A 17,884-nucleotide genomic window follows, 5' to 3' on the forward strand; every position below is an offset into this window, starting at 1 on the left:
GAAAGGTTCCCAAAAGGCACACGTATAGAGACAGAGTAGAGGAGTGGTTGTGGGGGAGTAGAGGGGATGCCAAGTGACTGCTAATGAGAATGAGATTCCTTTTTGGTCTAATGAAAATGTTTTAAAAGACCATAACGGTAATGGTTGCACAACAATGTGAATCTTCTAAAAACCCCTCAACTGTACCTTTTTAAAGAGCGGATTCTACAGTATGTGAATTATACAGCAATTTTCTAAAAAGAATACATTTTTTTAAAAGAGGCTACATTCCCAGAGGTCCCTTTTATTGGTCAGCTGAAGAACCTAGACAATAGGACAGGTTCTCAGCTGAGGGATACACCAGACTCCAATTCCACAGCTTTGGTTTTTCTAAGTAAGCACCTCTATGAACTAACTGGCAGAAAGCCATAGACTCCTCAATGTTACAGGAGTTTTTTTCTTTTTTTATTTTTTTATTTTAAAGACTCTATTTGACACAGAGAGAGAACTAGCAAGAGAAAGAGAGCACAAGCAGGGGGAGTGGCAGACAGAGGCAGAGGGAGAAGCAGGCTCCCTGCTGACCAAGAAGCCCAACATGGGGCTCCATCCCAGGACTCTGGGGTCACCACCCCGAATGGAAGGCAGATGCTTAACAGACCGAATCACCCAGGTACCCCAGGAGTTTCTTATTTTAGACTATAAACACCTCACAAAACTAGCTCTGGACAATTACAAAGATAATCTTATTCATCCTCCAACAAAGGCTATGTCCTAACAAATGCAAAGCCCAATGAGGTACGAGATAACAATGATACCCCAAAACCCCTCCCTCCTCCTCAGCTGTCCTGGGTTTCATTACTCTAAAAAAGAAGATTCTAACCAATGGACCTGAAGCCCTTCAACAAAAAGCTGCTCTGGGCCCAATGACTTACCCGATGTCCGCTCCACCGCACGTCAAGGAACAGATCGCACCAGGCAGCTGATTATCCTCCAGAACCTTGGCTATTATTCTAGAAATGGAAAAACAATTACGGAGAAAGAGAACAATTTAGTTTCTTTCTTTCTTTCTTTTTTTCTCTTTTTAAGATTTTATTTATCTATTTGACAGAGAGATCAAAAGTAGACATAGAGGCAGGCAGGATAGGGGAGAAGAAGGCTCCCTGCTGAGCAGAGAGCCGGATGTGGGGCTCGATCCTAGGACCCTGAGATCATGTCCTAAGCCAAAGGCAGAAGTTTAACCCACTGAGCCATCCAGGCATCCCAACAACTTAGTTTCTAATAGTTTTTTTATTTTATTTTATTTTATTTTATTTTATTTTATTTTATTTTATTTTATTTATTTGACAGACAGAGATCACAAGTAGGAAGAGAGTCAGACAGAGAGGGGGGAAAGCAGGCTCCCTGCTGAGCAGAGAGCCCATGCGGGGCTCAATCCCAGGACCCTGGGACCATGACCTGAGCCGAAGGCAGAGGCTTTAACCCACTGAGCCACCCAGGCGCCCCCTAATAGTTTTTTTAAAACTAGAATAATTTTGCACCGCCTTACTTTCCCGTTTGAACTCATTTAACCCCTTAGCCCGAGTCCCAAACACACAGGCCTGGATTTCACCTGACATATCAGACACAAGGATTTCTAACACCTTAAAAGCACGACTTATTTTCCCCTAAAATCTTAAGAAGAAAAATACATGGAGCACCTGGGTGGCTCAGTCCGTTAGGTTTCTTTTTTTAGAAGATTATTTTAGGGGCACCTGGGTGGCTCAGTGGGTTAAGCTTCTGCCTTCGGCTCGGGTCATGATCCTGGGGTCCTGGGATCGAGCTCCACATTGGGCTCTCTGCTCAGCGGGGAGCCTGCTTTCCCCCCTCTCTCTCTGCCTGCCTCTCTGCCTGCTTGAGATCTCTGTCAAATAAATAAATTAAGAAAAAGAAATCTTTATTTTAGAGAGAGAAAGAGAGCACGAGCAAGTGAGCGCACCAGCGAGGTGAGGGGCAGAGGCAGAGGAAGAAGCAGGTTCCTCGATGAGCAGTGAGCCCAACTGGAGGCTCAATCCCAGGACCCTGAGATCATGACCTGAGCCCAAGGCAAATGCCTAACCGACTGAGCCATCCAGGTCCCCCAAGTGTCTTGAGTTCTGACTTCAGCTTGGGTTATCATCCCAGGGTCAGCAAATTCATCCCAGCATTAAGACTGTCCCTCTCCCTCTCTCTGTTACTCCCTCCGCCCTGACCTCTCTCTGTTACTCCCTCCGCCCTGACCTCTCTCTCTCCCTCCCTCTTAAAAGAAAGAAAAACGAGGGTGCCTGGGTGGCTCAGTGAGTTAAGCCTCTGCCCTGGGCTCATGATCTCAGGGTCCTGGGATCGAGACCCACATCGGGCTCTCTGCTCAGCAGGTAGCCTGCTTCCCCCTCTCTACCTACTTGTGATCTCTCTCTCTCAAATAAATAAAATCTTTAAAGAAAAGAAAGAAAGAAAGAAAGAAAGAAAGAGAAGAAAAATACAGCAAAAAAATAAAAGATACAAAACACTGGCCAGGTAGTTCAAGTGTTCATTGTTTTCGAAGATTTTTTTTCTTTCTTTTTTTTTTAAGAGTTTATTTCCCCAAATAAATAAGTAAATAAATAATAAAGATTTTACTTATTTGACAGAGAGAGAGTGCTTGAAGTAGGGGAAGCAGCAGGCACACGGAGAGGGACAAGCAGACTCCCCACTGAGCAGGGAGCACGATGTGGGACTTGATCCCAGGACCCTGAGATATGAGCCAAAGGCAGATGCTTAACCAACTGAGCCACTGATGTGCCCTGTTTTCAAAGATTTTCTGCCCAACTATGAACATATGGCTGGGTTCAAGATGACACACTGGTCGGAAGGCATTTGTTTGGTCTCTTGCCCCAGGTCCATTAAAATGAAGGAAAGGAATAGAAAGGAGTAAGGACTATTACCTAGAAAAATGAAGAAAAGGAAAGGTAGTTCCCACCAGCAAATGAGAAGTTCAACCCATCTCTGCAAAGAGACACCAGCCAGGGAAGTATCAAGGAAGAAATGGGGAAGAGGCCCCAAACTTAGTGCTGCTAAGAAGACAGGGCAGAATCTAAGCAAATTTGAGACTACTGTCCACTGGTGTCGCACCAAATCCTTGAGTCCAGAAGCAGCAGCACCCTCCACTTTAGAGCACTGCAGGCCAATAGAGCGTTTTCTAAAACATTATCCTACTACTTAACATTATTCAAGTTAAGATCATAAATACAGTTCAGTGCCACAATGGGATATAAAAAAGGGCTCCAGTGATCCTGGTTTCTCTGATGCGGAGTTCTTTCATTCACTGAGCATCCTAGGGCACTCAGGCCCAAAGACAGCCAAGGCTCTTTTCCTCCATCACCCTAACCTTCTAGCCACTTCCTAAATTTAAAAAAAAAAAAAAAAAAAGTCCAGGGGCACCTGGGTGGCTCAGTGGATTAAGCCTCTGCCTTTCACTCAGGTTATGATCTCAGGGTCCTGGGATCGAGCCCCACATCGGGCTCTGCTCAGCGGGGACCCTGTGTCCCCCACTTTCTCTATCTGCCTCTCTTGCCTACTTGTGATCTCTGTCAAGTAAATAAGTAAAACCTTTAAAAAAAATAAAGTCCAAATTCTGTACCTACTTCCATGAAAAACATACTGTTGTTATATTCTCCAGTTGTTCCCCAATATGTCCTTTTTATCGGTTTTCTTTTTTCCTGTCCATCAAGGATCACAGGTGTAGCTGTCATGCCTGTGACCAGGCATCAGGTTGTACAATTTCTTCCAGGGACTGAGGGTGTATCTACCATCTGCACAAGGAGACAGACTATTCTTCAAGGGAGGGGATTCTGGTTTGTGCCTAGGAGCTCACCAAACCCTTTCCTGTACTGCATGAGCCCCTGACACTGGATTAACTCTCTCATTCTCCCGCCCTGGTTGCCTGGTAAATGTTGGAGTATCAACAAGTCTACAGAGACACATCATGACTTATGCGAGAAATGACCCCTGAGCTGGTCAACGCTGAAACCTGGAAATGTGAACCTCACGCGTTTTGGTCGTCCCTGAGCACAGGGACTCTTGGATTTTCATGTCCTTTGTGGGTAGCTAAGAGCTCTGCCTAAGGAACTGTTCCAAGACATTTTGGATCCTGAGGGTCAGGAGGGCCCCCCGCCCCAAATCTGTCCAAAGCAACTCTCATCTCCCTACTCCTGCATGAGCTGCTACAGAGACACAGAATGAAAAGAAATACTGGATGTTATCCTCCCGACCTTTCCAACATCCTTCTGAAGAGAAACGGGCAACGCGTGGCCTTGTCGTCATATACAAATCTGAACGTTTAGCTCAATTTATAAGGACTACTCAATTTATAAGATCATTACAGCACCCTTGGTGAATTCCAGCAAAACCTAGCATCATTTTACTTACTGTCTTCTGTGACAAAAACAGGTAATCTCCTCAATTATGTCAAGAACAGGCCATGTTCCCCTATGAACATTTCAAATCCTTCAGTCTGTTTAGAGCAAATACATAAATAAGCTCAAAACAGCAATCACCTAGAACATTTGAAACTATTGTCAAAATAGGTATTTTAAACCAGCTGCTTAATAACAACTGGCAAGTCTGGTTCACTATGTTGAGAGAACTGTCTTGGGTTTTGTTTTTTTTTAAACTCCCTAGGAGGCAGCTCTTTCTGTCCGCAGGTCCTATCGCTGTGCTTTAAGAAAACCAAATTTTAACAAAGAAAACAAAACAAAACCCCAAAACAAAAAACCCAACAACAAAAACCAAACCAAAAAACCCCAAAAACCAAAAAAACTGCCTGGGAACCTCAACATTTTTATAGATATGTTCTGTCTCGTGTGTTTTGCAGATTATCATTGTCTATAATACTTAATTATAATTTAAGTATAATTATAATTAAATTTTAATTATGGTAAGCCAATAATTATTTAATTACTCAATTTAATTATTTTGCCTTGGAGGATAAAGTTTCCTCAATATCACCACACATTCTTTTCAAGTAAATACTAACACACACACTTATTCTCTTTTTCGGTCCACGTTTCAATTCCTAAACCACTGTCCCTAAGTGAACTTTTCACATGAAGGACCCTCTTCCACAGAGATTCCACATGCTTTCTCCGAGCAATTCTTCTATCAGAGAAGGCAGACCATGCAACCAATGGAACATCAGGGACAGTCAACAACTACCACTCTACATGGGAAGGCATCCTCTTCTATACAGTCTCCAAATTCCACAATGACAGATTAGTAACACTAATTTTATGACCTAACCAGAATTGTCAATTTCTCAAAAATGAATAAAAAAATCTGTAATCCAAAGATGAAATACATTTTAGACACTATAAGTATCAGTAGAACAGTATTATCATTTATGTTTTGCTAATCACTTATTAAACAAAAGCAATAAAGTATTAGCTGGGTAGAAACCAAAAACCATGAACATGTTCAGCAGTTACTAAATACTGCTCCTAAATTGCACGACTTCCTTTCCACTGGATTTGTTTGTATTTCCCAAGTGACATAAGGTTTGTTAAGAGCTCAGTTTCAGTATGTTAATCAATATTTGGCATGTTTCCAAAGAGCTATGAAAGAGCTCCATATACTGTAAAATGATTATCAAAATGTTATTACAATCAAAGGAGAAAGATGTTATCTAAATTTCCTGCTTAAGTAAATGTGACTCTTCCATTGAATTAAAAATCAGTGCCAACCGGGCGCCTGGGTGGCTCAGTGGGGTAAGGTCTCTGCCTTCAGCTCTGGTTGTGATCTTGGGGTCCTGGGATCGAGTCCCGCATCCAGCTCTCTGCTCAGCAGGGAGCCTGCTTCCCCCCCCACCCCCGCCTGCCTCTCTGCCTACTTGTGATCTCTGTCAAATAAATAAATAAATTCTTTAAAATTTTAAATAAATAAATAAATAAATAAAGATCAGTGCCACCCTTTGAGATTATGCAACACTCAGGAAAAAGCAAGCCACACATACTTACTTTGTGACAGCTACACTAATGAGCGAAGTTGTTGGAGCTCCTTTCCTTGAGAGGGTTAAAAAAAAGAAAAATGCAACTGAATTTGGTGGAAATCATAAATACCTTTTACTGTCAAGCAGAACCAAAAGTCTGTGTGACAAATTCTGTCCCAATCAGACCACAGAACCTGATAACTGAAATAAAAATCTGTCCTTCTTCAGCTTTGTGTCTCTGGGACCCAAGGGACTATAAAACTTCGAGAAACATAAAATGGCAATTCTGAACTTGCCCGCTGCACTGAACACAGGGACTGTTACATTAACCTCTGTCAATTATGGAAATGGAACTCTATCAACATGATCTTCAGAAGTTCCCCAGAAGGCACGCAGAGCTGAGAAAAACCATACAACTAGTCTTTATGGACTGAAACACCAGAAAGCGTGGATCTCTTTGGCAAGATGGTGTCAAATCATTAATCTCCCAGCGATGCCTGGCTTTTGAAGACGGTCTGTGAATATAGTCAACCGAACACAACACTACAGTTAAGTAACTAGTGAGACAGATGCCAAGCAGGCCAAGACAACTCTCCTGGCTTTCCTGATCTCACCATGGAAACTAAAAACAGGAAAGTGTTTTGCCATCTGCAAATAGGCATTTCCCAACTAACTTCTACTATCACATATTTTATAAAGTTGTAAAAGTTAACGTATCAATGGGAACACTGGCCAAGGACCGAAGAATCACTTGGGAATTCACTATGAAATTTTTATGGAAAGGGGGGAAAAAAAGTCAAAATTTCACAAGGAAGGTTGTGACTCTTCCCAAGTTCTTTTTTTCTCCAACTTTTTAACTTAGTTTTGTTCTTAGAGGGTGGTATGAAGGCTACATCCGGGTCTTTCTTCCCAGTTTCTGAAAGCATAACAGAATCCTCTGGAATAATCCCCAGGGTATGTGTTATCCTAACAGGGAGTTATGTTAACAAGGTGATTTGGGGAGGGGGCAGTGCTAGACAGGGATGCGATGGGGGCTGGTCACTGGTCACCATAAAATCCAAGGCCGTGATCGAACTATCGGCCCTACAGAACTCCATCTACAGGGACGGGAGGAGGGCTGAGAAAGTCCAAACACATGTCCAACGATTTAATCAACTGTGCCTTCGTAAGGAACCCCCAAGAGAAACTGCAGACACCAAAGATCAGTGTGGCTCCTTGGTAGGTAGGGTGCCGTGCCCCAGCTCAACTGGGAGGAGGCACAGAAGCTCTGCATCTGGGACCTTTCTACAACTTACCGTAGGTGTATGCTTTAAAATCAAACTATAATCAAGTGTCTGGCTAGCTCAGTCGGTAGAGGACGAGACTTTTAAAATCAAACTGTAATCATCATTAAATAGAGCATTTTCTTGAGCTCTGTGGGTCATTCTAGTGAATTCCTGCAACTGAGGATTCACGGGTACCTTCTAATTTATACAAGACTGGCCAGAACTGCAGATGTCCTGGGTGACCTGGGACACTTGTGGCTTACATCTAAGCCTTGAGGAGAACTGAGCCCATAAACCTGTAGAGCCTGTAACTAACTCTTACAGTATATCCACTTGGGGTGGAAAGAGCTGGAAGCCAGAGTGGGGACAAGCCATCTGCCAAAATAGTAAGGCAAAAAAAGTATTGTTACCAATGGCAAAATTCGCAGTAATAAAAAAATCAGCACCATACAATTAGCAGGTGTGACTTATATGTCCATTAAAGAGTAGGATATTAGAAAACATTTCAATAGGGCACCTGAGTGGCTCAGTGGGTTAAAGCCTCTGCCTTCGGCTCGGGTCCTGATCTCAGGGTCCTGGGATCGAGCCCTACATCGGGCTCTCTGCTCAGTGGGAAGCCTGCTTCCTCCTCTCTCTGCCTGCCTCTCTGCCTACTTGTGATCTCTGTCAAATAAATAATCTTTAAAAAAAAAAAAAAAGAAAGAAAACATTCCAATACATTTAAAATCCTTCAGGCTGTTATGCCCCAATAATGTTATGCCCACGATTAAAGGAGCTAGAACTGATACAAAGCGAAGGTCAAGCAAAGCTTTATTTCGCGCCAAGCATCAAGAATCTAACCGAAGGTTCGGGGCCGCACCTCTTACAAGAGAGGGCAAACAAGAGAGGGTGACCCTTCTCTGTTTCACAGACTAGTTTTTAAGGGCAAAGGCCATGCAGTCGGGCCTGGCACGCACAGGTGGCCAATGAGATTGTAACACACACAGGAAACTTCACAGTGATGCTAGGTGACCAATTGAGTTACAATTTACCCTAGTAGACATTTGAATCAGCCTATTACACCTTGCTTGGGATTGGCACCCAAAAGGCGGGGCCCATACTCCTTGGTAACCAGGGAGACAGTATGCAACCCCCCACCCCACCACCACCACTGATCGGACGTCTCCACCTGGCCTGACCCACCTTTGTATCTGGGCTTTGTTACCTGGCGCTGGTTTCAGGGACTTGTCTCCAAGTAAATCCCCTGGGGTAAGGGGAGCAGGGACAGTTTCTAAATAGGTCCTTACAAGGCAGTATCTGAAAACAGCTACTTTTGTCATCTTACTACCACTTAAGAAAGTGAGGTCTTACCAAAGGCAGACATTTCCACAGATCATTGCGATGGCGTTGTTCCAGCCATATACTGCCACAGGGAAGTTGAATGCAGTGATGATCCCAACCAGGCCTACAGGATTCCACTGTTCAATAAGAGCGTGGCCAGGTCCTGAGGACACGGGATGGGGCAGAACACTTAAGCTAGTATCTTAATGCATTTGATGGTACTAAGAGTCTGAAATCATTCATTATGAGAAAGAAGGTGCAGACCCAGGGCGGACTCCGGGTGCCTTACAGTGGCTCACTTTACACAGGTACATTAATTAGCATACAATAAAGCTGTTGTTACTACACTAGGTTATAAAGGGTACTGATCTTGAGCCTCTGATCTTATAGGAGCTCTGTATGGAGCAGGCAGCATCAGCACCCTCTGAAAGACAAAGAAAACGCCAAGAGGTGATGAGAGTTGCCCTGGGGGATGTGAATGCCAAGATCACGACCCCAGAGCCGACCCCAGAGCCATGATTCCTGTTCTTTACATTGTCTGTCAAGTCATCCGCTGACCTCTTCAAAGAGAGAAAAGGTGGCTCATTTAAATGAAAAAAAGAACAGCTCTAAGAATCACACATATGGTAAATGAATGAAGTGCACAAGTCTGAGTTCATGAGAAATGAACTCATTATCATTATCATGATAAATGATAAATACAAAGAAATATATGTATTCTATATACAAATTTTAAATATACTGTCACCCACAGTCCCACAAAGGGAGTATTTTTTTTTAAAGATTTTACTTATTCATTCAACAGAGAGAGATACATAGAGCAGGAACACAAGCAAAGGGAAAGAAGAGGGAGAAGCAGGCTCCCCACTGAGCAGGGAGCCTGACGCTGGGCTCAATCCCAGGACCCGGAGATCATGACCTGAGCCGAAGGCAGTCGCTCAACAGCTGAGCCACCCAGGTGCCCCAAGCAGCATATTTTAATCAAAGGAAGCCAGAGCAGTGAACTGAAGCAAGAAAGGTCACAAACTGAGTTAAAACCACAGACCAACTAGGAAAGTGGGGCTCCCAGCTGTCCATCTTTCTGGACAAATTCACTGCAGAACATGGAACCCAGCAGTGGCTATGCTCCCTCCCTGGCCCTCCTTTAGTTGAGCTCAATCCCCCTGGAAATGATGTACTGACACAGCCTCTTCCTGGCCCCTCCCCTCGTTGTCATCCTCCCCAGGAAGGCTAGCACAGCCCTGATGCCCTCTGTCCTCTGCTTACAAGCCTGTGGTGTCTGGATGGCTACTGCAGCTGCCCTCAGGACAAAGTCCGAGCTCCTGACCAGGACAGGTCTCTCCCCTCACACGGTGCCCTCAAGCTACACCGAAGCAAGGCAGCTACCCAAATAAGCCAGGTCCTCTCATGTTAACTAGCAGACTTCTTCCCAAGGTCAGAGCACCCCTGCCCCAGCACTACCCCCCTCTCCGCCTTGAGGCCTGATCTTGGATTACTGTCTCTCCTAGGGGCGTTTCCTGATTGCCTCACAAGGCTGGCTCAGGGTCACCACCCTCCCCTGCACCCCATCACAGTACCCACCTTGCACTTTTACAATTATCCTATTACTTGTCTCCCACTTCCCTCCCACTCTAAAATGTCAGGTATCTTTAAGCTTTAAACTCTTTCAGGACAGGGTGCCTGGGTGACTCAGTTGCTTAAGGCTCTGACTTGATTTCAGCTCAGGTCAAGCCCTCAGGGTCATGAGATCGAGCCCTGTGTGGGGCTCTGTGCTGGGCATGGAATCTGCTTAAGATTCTCTCACTCCCTGTCCCCCTACCCGTGCCTCACTACTATGCACACTCACTTGCTCAATCAATCAATCCCTTCAGGACAAGGATAATAATGCCTGACTTGATCAAGTATCACTATCAGTTCACCTGGTACCTGGTGCACACTCAGTAAGTATTTACTACATTAATGAAATCAAAGTCGCCCAAAAGCCTCTACATAGACAGACTAATAACCTACTTTTCTAAAAAAATGTGCCTACAGGGGCACCTGGGTAGCTCAGTCATTAAGCCTCTGCCTTTGGCTCAGATCATGATCATGGTCCTGGGTTCAAGTCCCACATCGGGCTCCTCGCTCAACAGGGAGTCTGCTTCTCTTTCTGCCTCTGCTTGCCACTCTGCCTGCTTGTGCTCTGACAAATAAATAAATAAAATCTTTAAAAAAAAAAAAAAAAGTGCCTACAACTGAAAAATATTTTAATTGGTGAGGCAGACATCTCAGTAAGTATATATCAAAGAAATTCCTTGTTTGCATACATATGCTTCTCCAAACTGACAATTTACTTTTTTAACTCGAAAAGCCTATTGGAAATTATCAGTAATGGGGCACCTGGGTGGCTTAGTCAGCTGGACATCTGCTTTTGGCTCAGGTCATGATCCCAGGGTCCTGGGATGGAACCCCACATGGGGTTTCCTGCTCACTGGGGAGCCTGCTTCTCCCTCTTGCTCCCTCCCTCCTCCCCACTTATGCTCTCTTTCTCCCTCAAATAAATAAATATTAAGAAAAAGAAAATGATCAGTAACGTAAAACATAAAATGCCTCTTGGCTAATGGGAATCATTGCTATATACCTAATTAAGGACAGTAAAAAAACAAAACCAAACAAACAAACAAAAACCTCCCAATTCTTTCCACCAATAGGAAATTTACCAAATATGCCAAGAGAAACAGGAGAATTTGCTCTTTAAAAAAACATATTCCTGGGCGCTTGGGTGGCTCAGTGGGTTGAGCCGCTGCCTTCGGCTCAGGTCATGATCCCAGCGTCCTGGAATTGAGTCCCACATCGGGCTCTCTGCTCAGCAGGGAGACTGCTTCCCTCTCTCTCTCTCTCTCTCTCTCTCTGCCTGCCTCTCTGTCTACTTGTGATCTCTGTCTGTCAAATAAGCAAATAAAATCTTTAAAAAAATATATATATATATTCCTGGGACACCTGGGTGGCTCAGTCAGTTAAGCATCTGCCTTTGGCTCAGGTCATGATCCTGGGATCCTGGGATCAGGTCCTACATCGGGCTCCTTGCTCAGCAGGGAGCCTGCTTCTCCCACTGCCTCTCCCTCTTCCACTCCCCCTGCCTGTGCTCCGTCAAATACATAAAATCTTTAAGAAAGAAAAAAAAAACCCAAAGTGCGGGATTAGGGGAGAGCAATCTCCATTAAGTATGACTTTCAAAATATGTTACTAGACTATCAAAATTAGCTTAACATTTGTCATATGATACAGGATTTAGGTCATTTCAGATTTTTCCTAGTGATACTACAGCAAACACCTTTATATACAAACATTTGTCATATTTCATATTGAATATTTACTCAAATTAGAGTCTTGAAACTGGTATTAAACCTTGGGCCCTTCGGATTTATTTTCAAATTGTTTTTGCTATGGACTGGTGATTCATGTTGCCAAAAGTCCCCATGAAAGAGTGGCTATCTCACCTACAGACTTCCCAAAATGGAGTTTTGGCTTTAAAAACACAAAATTTTAACAAGGATCTTGATGTGATATTTTCACCTATTTTACGTTTGTGAGTACAGAGATTAAAGACATTTTCATATGTTTACATGCTACATACAATTCTTCTTCTGCAAACTAGTCATAGCCAGAGCATATTTTGGAGTACGGTCTAAGAGCACAGAACTCTAAGTTTAACTGACTTCATTGCTTACTTTCAGAAGGCAAGATGGGTCCTCCAATCATCCGCGATAATCCAACAGCATAATCACAAATATCCACGTACTCCTGAACTTCTCCCACACCTTCCACTAAGATTTTCCCCATCTCCAGCGACACCTAAAATCCAAGAAGCATTCTTACAACACAATTCATGTTTTAAATACTAAATTTATGGGGTGGGAGGGGACAGGGGGAAGCAAATGGCATTTCTTGTCTATTTTGTCAAAATATAAACTTCAGAAAGTCTGTTATTATCTTAATTTTAAAACCCATGAATTTTCTTTACTCTTCCGTGTTCATCTTGTTCATCTTTCTTCTAAAGACATTTTTTATATGTATGAACTGACCCCCTTAAGCATCACAATCCTAAAATCTTAAAACAAAAACACTCAACAGCCGTAATCCCCAACTCAAAGGAATATCTATTTACTAAGAAAATACTTTACCAAATTTCCTAGTTTTTGGATCTTCTCCCGCAAAGCATCCCCAATCTGTCTTACTATTTCTCCTCGCTTCGGAGCAGGAACCTAAGAAGAGAACAGAATCTTAGCATCTGATTCAACATGTAAACTGGTGTCTGTAACACAGTATTAGAAAAACATCCTCTAAAGGAACTAAATACAAATCCATCAGATGACTTTCTGATCACATCCCTAACACAGATACCAGAGTCCCAGAAAACATCAACCAGATTATAGATTTTTGGAGAGTAAGGGTCTGTGCCAAGAACAGAGATAAATTATAAGACTAAAAACAATGATGCTTAAAAAGCTTAAAATACCCTGAATACCAATAAACCTTCGTGATTCCCCCTGACATCTTCTTGCGGGTCAAAATGACTGCATACCCAAATCCTAGATTCAGCTAATAAAACAGTATTATTCCATAACCCATTCAAATTATGATCCGCTATTTTCTGAGCACCTACTTACTACGTGACAGGCATCATTCCAGGCACTGAGGCAAAAAATAAACAAGGCATTCACAGAACTAATAATCTTACTGAATCTTACTGTAAGTGCAATGGGAAGTCTTTAATGGTTTTTAAGGAAATGATTTGCTTCACTTTTTTTTTTTCTCCAAAGATTTGTTTTTTAATTAAGCAAGCTTTACGCCCAAACTGGTGCTTGCACTCAAGACCCCAACACCCCAAGATCAAGAGTTCCATGCCCTACTGACTGAGCAAGCCAGGTGCCCCTGCTTTGCCATTTTTTTTTTTTAAGATTTTATTTATTTATTTGACAGAGATCACAAGTAGGCAGAGAGGCGGGCAGAGAGAGAGAGGAGGAAGCAGGCTCCCTGCTGAGCAGAGAGCCCGATGCGGGACTCGATCCCAGGACCCTGAGATCATGACCTGAGCCGAAGGCAGCAGCTTAACCCACTGAGCCACCCAGGCGCCCCCCGCCATTTTTTTTTTTTAAAGATTTTTTTATTTATCAGAGAGAGAGGGGGGACAGAGCAAGCACAGGCAGACAGAATGGCAGGCAGAGGCAGAGGGAGAAGCAGGCTCCCCGCCGAGCAAGGAGCCTGATGTGGGACTCGATCCCAGGATGCTGGGATCATGACCTGAGCTGAAGGCAGCTGCTTAACCAACTGAGCCACCCAGGCGTCCCTGCTTTGCCTTTTATAAGACCACCATGCAGAGGGCACCTGGGTGGCTCAATTAACCGTCCAAGTGTCCATGTCCAACTCTTGATTTTGGCTCAGGTTGTGGGAATGAGCCCAGAGCCAGGCTCTGCACTCAGCACAGAGTCTACCTGTCCTATTTCCTCTGTTCCTCTCCCCACTCTCTCTCTCTCAAAAAAATAAAATAAAATAAAGAGAATCTTTTTAAAAATCAATGTGAAAAAAAAATAAAAATAAAAATCAATGTGGTATAGGTGGAGCATATACTGGAGGGGAAAGAGAAGTAGGGAGGCCAATTAAGAACATACTCTAGTGCCCTAGACCAAAGATTACAGTAACTTAGTTGTAAAACTAAAGCAAGGGACACAAAGCAGATTCAGGATTAATCTGAAAACAGAACAGACAGGACACCCTAATGGAATAGGTGTGGGAAATGAGGGGGGTGCAAGAACCACGGATGGAGCCCAGGTCTGTGGCTTGAACAGCTGGGTGGATGGAAGTACAATTCCTGAGACAAGACAGAAGTGTTAAGGGGTTTATGGAGGCAAAGAGTACAGGCTGGGTCACGTGAAGTTTGCGATGTGCTTCACCTATGGAGATATGACTTCCTCAACTGTGATCGCCACTCCTTTCTTCTCTCCCCTCCAGCTCTTCCCAATTAACTCAGCCTCTCCTTCAGAGGCAACTGTACACAGTACAGTTGTACAACTGCAACAGGCCCCACGCTGGGGCCTGCCCGCACCCCCGCTTAGAGAGGGCTATCCCAGCACTGTTCAAAGGCTGCTGCCTCCCACAGCCTGACCCAGAACTCAGGGTTCATCTTCGTGCTCTTCTTCCCAGAGAGATCACCGGGTCAGGAGAGAGCTTTTCTGGAAGGAACCTGGCATCCTACTAACCTTTAAACCATTCCTCCCCTTTGACTAGGTAATTCCATTCCCAGATACCAAGCATACACATAAGTGTACAGAGGGATAGGCACCACACTTAATCACAATGCCATTTCAAACGGAGACAAACCAACCACCCTAATGCCCATCAACATATGACTAGTTGATATAGGAACAGCTATAAAATTGGACACTTCACACTCTCCAAATAGGAAGAAAGACTCATAAGGAAAAACTTTCAAGAGTTTTAACAGGATAACAGAAAATAACAAAATAATACACACAATAGCTAAACATTCACTTATATTTGAAGAAATATACATTAAGATGTTAATGGTCATTTCTGGGGAATAGGATTTTTTTGGTGGGGGAGGGAGGAGGAGATGCAATTCTAACAGACTTCCAGTCCCCATATTTTCTATGTCTACAGCATTTGCCATTTTTACAATACATACAACTCTTCTGAAAACAATAAAACTTGCAATGTTACATGAATCAGCACAGATCTACATACTTTCTAGAACATGGGGTGGGCTCATTAATGTTTCAAATGAATTTAGCCTACAGGCTTCTAAGTTCAGCGAACTGGTTAATATCAACCCAAAATGGCTAATACACATTTATATTATATTCTGTGTATATATTATTCGGTCTCTAACCAGTAATTACTGCACACTTTCTATGTGCCAGATATTCTGATCTTCCCCAGGGACACCAGGAAGACAGCTACAATTCAAGCCCACTAGAACCAACACCCCAGTGGGGTGGTGGAAACAACAAACAGGTGATTTCAATCTCCTATGGTGAGTGCTGTTCTGGAGAAGCCAGACTGTACAAGAAGAGAACCTAGCAGTGTTAACTGAGTGTTGCTTGGGGTTAGCAAGCGGGGAAGAAGGCAGCTTTCCGAAGAAGTTTAGAGATCTAAGACCTCAAGCATGATTGCTGCTTGCCAAGTAAAGAGGCAGAGAAAGTAGAGGGAAATTATGGGCAACAGGAAACAAAGCATATGCAAAGGCCAAAAGTCAAGAGAGGAAATGGAGGATTTCTGGAAAATTTAGGTTTAAAGGAACCAGGAGATAAAATTAGGGGCCACAGTGCAAAGGACCTTATAAAGGATGCTTCAAAAAATAGTGGGAAAATCAGCAAAGAGTATTAAATGGTAGGGGGAAATTATAGCACCTTCTAAATATCATTCCAGGAGCACCTGGTGGGCCCAGTCTGTAGAGTATACAACTCTTGATCATGGGGTCATGAGTTTGAGTTCCACATTGGGCTTAGAGCTTATTTAAACAAACAAACAAAAAAAATCACTCCAGTTATGGTCTAGAAAATAGATCAGAGATTCACACTAGGAGACCAGTAGGCAAGACAAAGATGGTGACTTGTCTCAATTATAAAAACAGCAAGAGAGATAAATGTAATTTAAAATATTCAAGACTTGGTAACTGACAGTAACTAACAGATTCTCAACCCTGGGTATATAGCCGAATCACCACCCATAAAACTTTTGGGCTAGATTCCATGCAAGACCATTCAAATGTGGCCTCTGCATTTTTGTTCCATCCTCGCAAATGACAGGACAGAGTAGTATGAACTGAGAAAGCCAGGATTAGATCTGGGGACAGGGAAATGAGGGCAGAGTAGGCAACAAGGCAGCCCCACCTCCCAGGTGAGCTTGATCGGCCCCAGCACGAAAGGCCATTCAAAACCTCATGCCCTCCTGAGATGGGCAACAAGACCCCTCATCCCTGCACGCTATTAATAAAAGAGCTTCCACATAAGTGGTCTTCCTTTATGCCCTTACAGATAGCTCATTACCAGTTACCTGTCCTCACGCTGGCTCTTCCTCACCAGAGATGGGAGGGGGAAAGGACACACTGGGGATGCAGAGGAGCCTAACAGTGGCATTCTGGGCTGAAACCAGTTCATGAGAGCAGCAGAGCCAGTACTCCTGACCAGGTTCTCTGTGCTCAGGTGTAGTTAGGAGAAAGAAATCATGTATATAAATGATACTCCTATATGTTTTTATTTTTGCCTTTAAGGAAACCACTCCCACTGAAAAACTGCAGGCCTAACACCAATGAACTCACTGAAACACACAAGGCCAGCTGAAACCATCACGGCGAAGCAGAAGCAGCCTGAAGCCAGAAAGGAGCCTGGAGGGTTAAGTGCATAGACCAGGAGGGAATGAGCTTTGCTCTGTTCTTGTCTGAGGCACCAGCAGCCTCTAAGTATCTGCCCCATTGGCAGGAGCCCCAGAGGCAGTTAGGTAAGGCTATGCCACTTCCCTCAACTTTGAACTCAATTGCTTAGCTCAAATTCTAACAAGTGGGATCCCCTACTGACTCCACCATCACCCTGCACAAGCCATTCCCACTCAGCAACCTCATTCTACTAGGAGATCTAAAGAGTCCAGGAAGTAGGAGAAAGCATGGTAGGTGCAGAGGTGGGCACTGTTCAGGCAGAGCAGACTGCCAAATGCAAGCCTCAACAGGAAAAGAGCATAACAAAAAAGTATAGCACCCTATTAAGGAAAGACAACACAGTATCAGCTGCCAGCTCTAGGGCAGAGCCAAGACTAACCTAAAAGCCACTTCGGGAAAGGCAAGATCGTGAATCACATGTACCTGGGTAAATACACATACGTAAGAGATGCTTCTGGTCACAGGTTTCCCTAGCATTCCAAACAGTGTATGCAAACAGCGAATCCGAACCCAAATTATGGACTTTAGTTAATAATAATTGATCAACATTGGTTCTCCCACTGTAACAAATACATGGCACTAATATAAGATGGTGGTAAGAGGGAAACATGCCAAGTACGCTAAGGAGGTAGAGGGCCCCCCCACCCCCTTTTACCGCTCATCGCTCCGGTGACAGGGCTCAGACTGAGCCAGAATGTGCCACTTTGGCGCGAGGATTATCTTGAGCTGAAGCCAACCAAGGCCCACCAGACTTGGGAAAAGCCTTTTTCTTCCCCCTTAAGTTTCTGAAAGAACTTACAAAGGGGATCTCTGCCAAGGAGCAAGTTATTACCAGAGATCACTTTGATAAGGAGATACCTAGCTGCACGGCAGAGAAAACATTTGTGTACCAAACATTTACTCCTCTCA

At 43.8% G+C, this 17,884-nt stretch overlaps 1 protein-coding gene across 2 annotated transcripts in view; it reads right to left on the bottom strand.

The window, feature by feature from the left end:
* ALDH7A1 (aldehyde dehydrogenase 7 family member A1) overlaps positions 1 to 17,884 on the bottom strand; it is a 45,354-nt gene that overhangs the window by 22,151 nt on the left and 5,319 nt on the right. For both annotated transcript variants that reach the window (XM_032335512.1, XM_032335511.1), the window contains exons 4-8: positions 12,705 to 12,785; positions 12,252 to 12,375; positions 8,572 to 8,704; positions 5,985 to 6,029; positions 912 to 989 (exon numbers count right to left, since the gene is read on the bottom strand). In XM_032335512.1, coding sequence (XP_032191403.1) covers positions 912 to 989; positions 5,985 to 6,029; positions 8,572 to 8,704; positions 12,252 to 12,375; positions 12,705 to 12,785 — 461 coding nt within the window. The remainder of the gene's footprint in view (positions 1 to 911; positions 990 to 5,984; positions 6,030 to 8,571; positions 8,705 to 12,251; positions 12,376 to 12,704; positions 12,786 to 17,884) is intronic.

This window comes from Mustela erminea, chromosome 3, assembly GCF_009829155.1.
Source record: "Mustela erminea isolate mMusErm1 chromosome 3, mMusErm1.Pri, whole genome shotgun sequence".
In the NCBI taxonomy this organism is placed as follows: Eukaryota; Metazoa; Chordata; class Mammalia; order Carnivora; family Mustelidae; genus Mustela; species Mustela erminea.